The 8,916-nt window shown below is 40.4% G+C and overlaps 2 protein-coding genes across 2 annotated transcripts in view; one reads left to right on the top strand and one right to left on the bottom strand.

The window, feature by feature from the left end:
- Positions 1 to 2,678: 2,678 nt before the first annotated feature.
- On the bottom strand, positions 2,679 to 3,748 carry ora6 (olfactory receptor class A related 6). The gene has a single exon (XM_023429978.2). It carries the CDS (start codon positions 3,746 to 3,748, stop codon positions 2,822 to 2,824), a length of 927 nt encoding a protein of 308 aa, XP_023285746.2. The 3' UTR covers positions 2,679 to 2,821.
- Positions 3,749 to 8,035: 4,287 nt separating this feature from the next.
- LOC111672789 (bromo adjacent homology domain-containing 1 protein) overlaps positions 8,036 to 8,916 on the top strand; it is a 22,280-nt gene continuing 21,399 nt past the window's right edge. Inside the window, exon 1 of the mRNA XM_087180376.1 lies at positions 8,036 to 8,703. The gene's annotated coding sequence lies outside the window, so the exon portion shown is untranslated. The remainder of the gene's footprint in view (positions 8,704 to 8,916) is intronic.

The following is an 8,916-nucleotide window of genomic DNA, read 5'->3' as shown; positions in this document are numbered from 1 at the left end:
AATATGGTGAGCAAAACATGTTGCTGGAGACAAAATTAACCAACCAAACAAACCATGACATTCTGACTGCAGCTCGAGCTTGGGCTCGACATAAAATGCATTATCATCTCATTTGTTCGAGATTTCTTTTAAAAACCATTTGCAGTGTAAGGAAGATGGCTCTGTGTTCACCACAGTTCTGTAGGTGGGAGGGGGTGGGGTTATGGCCAATTGTTTCATGATCTAAATAATTCAGTAAATAAACCAATAAATGAATAAATGTGGCGAGGGTGTATTACAACTGCCAGATGTGGTTGTAGACATGGATTTAACTCCAAATTACAATTTTAACTTAGTAAGAAATGTCATCTTAGGCGTTTTATATTTCTCACTTGTGACATTAAAATAAACAAACAACACGATTTTTCTTAAAACGTTAGGCTCCAGTGTAGGTTTAATAATCCAGCCTATTCAAATAAAAAGAAGAAATTACCTAAATATCAAAAGTACATGTTACTGAGTCAACAAGGCGGGGTCTAACCGGGACTAGGAAGTGGGAAATTGCCCCCATGAACCATCGGTTGTTTTCCACGTGGAGATCTCGTGGTGATGCGCTGCATCCTGTCCCTGCTGGGCTGCTCCTCATCCTCAGTTCGTCCTAGTTGTGTATATTAATAATAAAACTAATTAAACCAGTGCAGTCAAATTATGAACAAAATGTATCTAGTCGTGAGGGATGGACTCTGAAAGGGTTTTACAGTTTGCACGTGTCACATAAGACAGCACGTAATTAATCTGCACAAAGCAACATGTATGTGTAGAATCTCCCATAACATCATCTGAATACGGCTTTAATCCTGCAGGCACTTTTTCAACTATCCCAGTGACAGATGGACAGATGGATTGTTATGCATTAAACATAAATGTATTCACAGTACAATTTAAATATTGTATTTAAAATTGTAGAAAAAACTATCCCAGGAGGTTACAATTGTACTCATACACACACACACACACACACACACACACACACACACACACACACACACACACACACACACACACAGCTGCAACACTAGAAAAGGATTGATTTTTATAATACACTTATTGAGTAAAAATTAAAAAAAAAAAAAAAAAGAATTGTGTCATCATCCCCTTTATTCTTAATTTGTAGATTGTGCAAGCTGCATTAAATATCTCTGTAAAGATACCAGTGCAAGAACACTTCCTCTTTGTTGTTTTACTTACATAACATACATTACAGTATGTACTGACAGCTACCAAAATGTGATGTCACTGAAGCAAAATCAGCAGTGGCAGCACAGACAAAGAGTAGTGCATGGGCTTTGTATGGCCTTTGTGAGTTCTGTCACAACTGTCAAACCAAGTTTAAAATTACCACAAGCAGGCATAATATTTAATCTATCACCACCATTTTAAAACCAGTGTTAGTAAGGAACAGCTTTAGCATTTAGACAGTGGACATGATATATTGGTTAACATGTTGACAGTGATCTATATTTTATCAGAGTTACACTCAAGGCCCAAATTAAGATGTCAAGAAACAGAAAAATAATGACCCACAGTCACATGCAGCCAGGGTCTCCTTGGTTTATCAGAGACACTCATGCCTCACTATGACCTCAACAGTATATTCTTTGGTTTGTAGTGTAATCTCTTGCAGCAAAAGAGCAAAACAGGCTGTTTTAGAGTTTGCTGTAGTGTATGTAGAGTGGTGTAAAGTTCATCTATTCGGTGTAGATATATTAATCACTAACAATTTAAGTGGCACATTTAACCCCACATTAACAGAGCTTTGGCGTGAACCTGCTATCATCCAGATCTCAATAAACCTAACTAAATTTGTCATAAACAGACTCAGTAAGTCACCATGACTCATATGTGACCTATGATAGTTTTCACTTTCAACAGGAGCCAGAGTCTTTTCACTGAAGTTACGAAGCCTAACCACAGCCTTTATCCTGTTCTTGAGTCATATCAAAACAGATCAAGGTCAAAGGTCTCAATTCCTGACCTGTCATAGGACAAACCTTTCATGGATGAGAGTGGATGGCAATAAATGATCAGTTGAGTGTTAAGCGGTAGATCTATGCATGCAGCTTCAAGTCTTATCCACAGTTGTAAGGTATCTGTATTTACATTCAAACGAGAGCAGCAGAGGTTAGTGAAAGGTGACTGGGCCAAGTTAGGAATCTGCTTTTTGAGAGTGTGTGAAGAACAGCACTGCTTCTTTACTCAGCTTACTGCACTGTAAATACAGGTCGTGCACGAGAGTGTAATGTTGTGTAGATAATTGCATTGGAAAAACGAAGGCAATGTGCGAGTCTGCATTTATCAGAGTGAAGCAGAGACTTGTTATGTCTTTAGTGTTTATTTATAGGTTACACTGCAGCACATGAGATTCACTTGCCCTCCTCCCATTGAAGGGCTGTAAGACATGGAAACATTTTGTTTTTCAAGTTATGACAGTCCTTTAATGCTTTTATCAATCAAAAGAGGCATTTGCTATGTGGCTGATTTAAAAAAAATATATAAAACTTTGGGACTGAAAACTTTTGTACCAAAGGAACCTATTCATTTCATATTAAATGGAAATAAAAGTAATACAAAGCTGTAATCTGTTTACTGAAGAGAAAAGGATTTCCTGCTCAAAAAAGTGTTAACTTCTGCTTCCTCAAACTAATACAGAAAGTTAAATAATTAAAAAACGATTTTTATTGATAAAAACTGGTTTCTGCTTAATAATTCATCATCAACACAATTTCAAATTATATTTTCTGTTTAAAAATCTGACAAGTCAGGCCTGAAAAAAAGATTTAAATTACCTTTTTATACAGTTCTTGAGATTGAACAGGTTATTCCCTATCCCGTACACATATGGACTGATGGATGTGTAGGAAATTGAGATAAAGAACTCCATTTCAGCCCAAAAAGGAAGGTCAGTGGGGCTGAAACTCAGATGGAAGATCAGGTAGAGAGTCCAATCTACCTGGAACAACCCCATGGCAGCCAGTACAGCTACCGTGCTTCGCTGAAACCCCAGACCTTTACTCTTCCTGCTGGACTGGCTCGACCCACTCACGTTCACCCCTGGTGTCACAGTCTTCCTCTGGCTCAGCAGCACATTGATGATGAGGCAGCCGGTGGCTGTGACGATGATCAGAGGCAGCAGGTTGCATATCAGGATGAACGCATACTTGTAGAAGCGGTTGAATTTGGGACAATGATTTGTACTACACTGAAAGAAGTCTGGGGGGCAGCCGACTGTGTTTCTTGTGGTGTTTCCCGCTGGGCTTTGCAGGTGCATGACAAAAATGGGGAGACTGAACAGCACGGAGAATATCACACACACCCCGCTCACCATCAAGGCTGACCTGATGCTGTCCATGCAGATTGGGAAGTTGACCCTCGTACTGGCGTCTCTCAGCTTCTGGTAGCGGAAGATGCTGATGAGGACAGTGAAGAGGATGCTGGTAGTTTCACCAAACACAGTCAGGAACTTGAGTGAGCGACACATCCAAGTGTCTGCGATGGAGGAGGTAATCTCATGGATGACAATATCATAGATGTTCACGATGAGAATTTCCTCCAAGTTGGCCGCAGCCAGTCCCAGTAGAAACAATTCAAAGGACTTCACTCTGGAGAACTTGGTCTGAATGGTGGAAAGGATTAGAAATACATTACCCACAAGTCCTACGCAAGAAATGATGACTCTTAAAATCATGAGATTGACAGAAAAATCATCCATTATTAAAAATGAGCTAGACCACACAAAAAAGTCACATCTGTGTTCTTGTCACAGAGGAAGGAAGAGATATGATTTCCTGTATCACTGACCAGCCAGCCTTGTTATCAAGTTCTCTAAGGTGGCAAGAATCTCGAATGGTGATTGGCTGTGCTCATTATAGAGAAAGCAAAACAAGAGGATGCTGGAAACATCGAAGGGTGGGAGTCATTAAAGTTTTACCTCTGAGCTTTTCGAAGCTTCATCTTGAGACCAGGCACCGTGTCTGATTTAAAGCAGTGACATGTTTTTCCACTGGCTGACATCAACAAACGTAATTCCTGCAAGAGCAAATTTATATCCTTTGACGCTTGTTCTCCACCCCATTTTTTATAATTTTGTGGTTTGATATTTTGACTTACAATACACAACTGTGACATTCCAACAAATCAACTTAATGACATCTTTGTTAACATCTCCCCTATTACCCATTCATAAGCAGTGAACCCAGGAATGTTTCAGGGAATTAAAAGACGTATATTTGATACTATGGAGATAGATGATTGCCGGATTAAAGCAAGAGTGGTAATACAAATAGGTTGACCTTGAGAAAGTCAGCAGTGGTGCCATAACTGATGTACATCGCCAATATACAGTATATATGTAGCTCACTGTTGTCAATGTTATTTAAAGGGTGACCCTTCCTATTTTACACAATAGAGTATGAGAGAAGAAGAACTGCACATCTTCGCAAATGTGATCACTTAGGCAAACCAGTATGATGAGGCTTGGATAAAGCACAGTGTGCTTTACTAGCTAATCTCTTTCTCATAAGGACAACAGATAAGTTAAGCAGTTACTTTTTCATGTAGAGAAATAAAAAAAGAAAAACAACTTGAATGGGTGTGTCAATATGTGTGTGTGTGTGTGTGTGTGTGTGTGTGTGTGTGTGTGTGTGTGTGTGTGTGTGTGTGTGTGTGACACTAGTGGACAAACAGAGGAAAAGACGTCAAAGAAAAGGGGCTTGTGGACCCTGCTGTTGACACAGGAACATTTCATGTTCCAGCTTGCATCCTTTTCTCTTTTCATGCACCGTCTAGTTAGCAGACGTTCTCTTTAGCCATCCTACATCCTGATTCAGCTTAATTGTGAATCCCACAGTGTGTGTGTGTGTGTGTGTGTGTGTGTGTGTGTGTGTGTGTGTGTGTGTGTGTAATTAAGGATAAGCCTACACTGGCAGCAAATGGGTAAACTAAGTGTTGCGTAATGAGCCTGGACAGCTTAGGAAGTTGTAGTCCTTTTTCACCATTCAATAATTATCAATCAGAGACCTGATCAAATGGCATGTACTGGTTCCAATGCTTCATCCCAATAAGGTGCACCATTAAATTGATTGCTTTCAAGCGTTTGCTTTATATATGCTGCAGGCTCAGTAGTCTCAACCCCATGCAAAAACCATTGTTATTTCAGTCTAATACCAAGACCTATAGTTGGGGTTTTCCATAATTCACAATCTGTTGTCTTCCTTATTTTGTAATCACACACTGAACTGTGTTTTTCATGGAAAACACCAACTACACCCCCTTATTAGACTGAAAAAACAGATTTTTGCTTTAGGTTGGCACCAGATAAAATGATTTTAGGCATTACTACATAAATAAGTCTGCAGCCATGCTAGTGGATCTGTAAGGCTGTACTTAGGCACAGTGGCGCTTTGGGATAAATTCTAATGTCAGCATGCGAACATGCTCATACTGACAATGCTAACATGCTGATGTTAAGCAGGTATAATGTTTTACTATGTTCACAATTTTAGTTTAGCATGTTAGCATGCTAACATTTGACAGCTGAGGTTGATGTGAATGTCATTAGTCTTATAGGTAGTGGGTCATAAGGTTATAATTTATCCTGTGGGGGACATGATTGTCAGCTCCAAATTTTACGGCTCTCCACTCCATTATTATTGAGACACAAATCCACAAATGTCAACCTCATGCTGGCGCCAGAGGAAAAGTTAGGGCATCACCAAAATATACTTAATCATCTGGGTACCAGAGTGTTTTCACTTATTTTGCATCCCTTTGCTTGCTGTGCTTTCTATTAGTGTTGGTGCACCTGATAAGGCGGGAGAGTTACGCTTCTATCATTCTCATTGGTGTCACATAGTTTGGTGACCTCATGTAATCCAGCATAGCTCTGCCCACTTTCAACCTGAGCAGCTGTCTAATCAGAACGAGTGAAAATACCTGTGTGAGAGCGCAGAGCCTTTAAAAGTTGCAATAATTTGTTATTTTGGAGATTAATTAATCAGCCCCAACAATATTCAAATATTTCCGGTATGTGCTGTAAAATACAAACAAAGATACCCACTGTCACTCGATTCATCAGAAATCACATTGTAACCTGTGTTTTTCTACAACTGAGGCAGCAGACGTGGGATGAGTGAGTCCTCACCCCCAGCTCCCACTCCTGTCTTCAGGTTTGATTGGTTGTGTCACAGTTGATTTTGTTTATATGTTACATTAAAGACTAATATGGATGAGGGCTTTTAATGTCTTTTAATTTAAAGTGTCACAGTGTGGTGGTAACATCAGCTGTCACAAATATATCTCTTTGGGAAAATGTCGCTTTTTTGTCTTTATCTGGTCTTTTTTCACTGAGGACATTTTTGTTAATTGTTAATGTTATTATAAACACCTATGGTATGTATATTATGACAAGTCAGAATATTTGCTGTGAAACAGACCTACATTTCTTAGCTTGGACTTGAGCGATGGCAACTCAGCTACAATGCTGTTAATATACAGGAGCTGCAGCAATGGAGGAATTCACTTGCCAATCACCTTGTTAAGATGGTATTCAAGAATTATATTGCTTGGTGGAGGAATTACATTTAATTATCAGCTAATGAAAATAATACATGGTTGACTATTGTGGCAAAGTCTCAGCTGTTCCCTTGTCTGATGAGTTAATTAAGAGCACAAGTTTCTCTATGAAGTTTATAGAGACACAAAAACAAAATGCGTGACTGATTTGAAAATTCAAGAATGAGGAAATGCATCTTACATTTGCTGTTTCAGACCTCAATATTTTACCGCTCAAAAGCTGTAATTCCACAACAGACTGAACTTTGTTGGCAAAATGAAAATCTTCAGTTCAGATGCATTTTTCAAATCCTTCTTTGATAATAATCAACTTTGATATAACTTGATATTTATAGAAAGATTTGTCAATTCAAAATCTCACACGCACTGCAGGAGGCCATGTGACACCACCTCTCAACTGGACAGTCTGGATTCAAGCTCCAACATCAGAAAGCATCTGCATTAAAATGTCTTAGAGCAGATCACTAAATCTCTGCCAGCTGCAGCTTTGCAGCCGAGTTGATGCTCTGACCACTCAGAACATACGCAATGGAAAGATTCATTTTCAGTGGGGGTCAATGAAGACATTACATCATTACAATGTGATCACCATCCACAGGCAAACAAGCATGGTCGGATTAAGTAGTTTGCGGGTCTCACTAACCTGTACTTGTACACTACTTGCTGAAAGTGATCTGGTCCCAGGTCGTCTGTGTGGCAGTTTGATAAAAGACAGCTTTATGAACAGATATATTAGATTTTGAAAAAGGACCCTGCAACTAGCCAAGGACAACATGCATGGACATAAGATTAATGCAGGACCCTTCTTTGTTAAATGTGTATATTTATGGTGCATATACCTGAAATTTGGCAATTAATAGAATTATATTTATCTAATTGACCAACAGCGAATCTGGGTGTTTTGGGACCTAACCTGGTAACCTCTGGTCAATGAATTAACCTTTCCATATAAACGTTAATGATTATTACCATATTTGCCTCAGCTAAATATTAACCCACTTTTGAAATGCATAATGCAACAAGCATAAACAGTCAATATCCATGACTTGTTAAAAGCATCCATACATTTCTGGCTTGTTGCTTCAGGGGTAATGTATGTTTACGCAGAAAAATGAATAGAAAATGGCTTCAAGTTTATTGGAAATATAGCCCCAAATTTGGGTTTCACTCATAGCTACTTGCAATCCTTGGCATGGGGCCCCTGCAAGCAGCACAGGAGAGGTTTTCTTGGCTAAAACCCCACTTCGAGACACGCTGTATTTGAATACAGGTGCTTCAAGGCTGCATGACAGTCATCACCATGTCCAATTAATGCCACAGCGAATCCCTCCAAGAAAGTTAACGGGGTGGGTCCAATGAGGCAACCCCTGCCTGCAGTTACGCGTGGCTACGCCTTTAAAAGCCTCACCATGTTGCCATCACATGCTTCAGCACAGAAGTGGGATGAGGATGTTCTTGTTGTTGTTATGTAAAACACATTTGTTACTTATATTTCAAAAGGAGTTCGGAGGAGACTTTTGCGGAGGATTTCTTCACTTTGCATGGAAGGAGGGGGCCCAGCCCTCCCGTCTGTCAGCGCTGCAGTCAGTCAGTCAGTCATGTTGTGCTGCTAGTTGTTGTTCAGTAGCAACACACCGACTGGTGCGCAAACTGAAAGCTGTGTTCAGTGTTAATGCCAAGTGACGGATATAAGCGACGTGTGTGCGGGCTACTGACTCTGTCTCCAGCAGCAGCACTCGGGGTTTTCAGCCGTGCTGGCGTTGGAAGAGTGGATGGGCTAGAAAAAAAAAAAAAAAACAGCCAGAGCAAACCCTGCTCGTGTCGGAGAGGAGTGTTACCTCTTCTTGCGAGAACAGAGTTGTTTGCTCCGTCTCTTCTCTCCTCTCGTCGATATTCAAAGGGGTTCCCTCGAGCTGAGTGGTGAAACATCGGCGACGTTCGCGTTTATTTCCTCGAGTTGAGCTGCGTCGGTTAACCAGTCGGACGAGGCTGACTTGCCTTACCTAGCCATTTGGAAAACAAGGTGCCCTGACTGGCTCCTCACACCACTGAAAACCAGACGAGATAGTGCCAGCCACAGAGAGCTACGTTACGGTAAGTAGCCGCTGCTCCACATTATCTTTTGCTTTTTTTTTTTTTTTTTTTATTCAGGCGGAGCAGGGGTTGCGTGGCCAGCTTTCCCCTTTTTGTGAATGTGTTTGTTATTCATGTCTGGGGGACGTTGCAGAGGCAGATAATGGCCATGATCATGAAGGAGATTCCCAGGGAGTGGTACTCTGTCGGACTGGCCGTACAATGTGTGTTATC

This window comes from Seriola lalandi, unplaced genomic scaffold (assembly GCF_002814215.2).
Source record: "Seriola lalandi dorsalis isolate HSWRI2012SDOR001 ecotype SW California unplaced genomic scaffold, Sedor1 jcf7180002054901, whole genome shotgun sequence".
NCBI lineage: Eukaryota > Metazoa > Chordata > Actinopteri > Carangiformes > Carangidae > Seriola > Seriola lalandi.
Note: the sequence above shows the minus strand (reverse complement) of the source record. Positions and strands in the feature narration are given on the sequence as shown.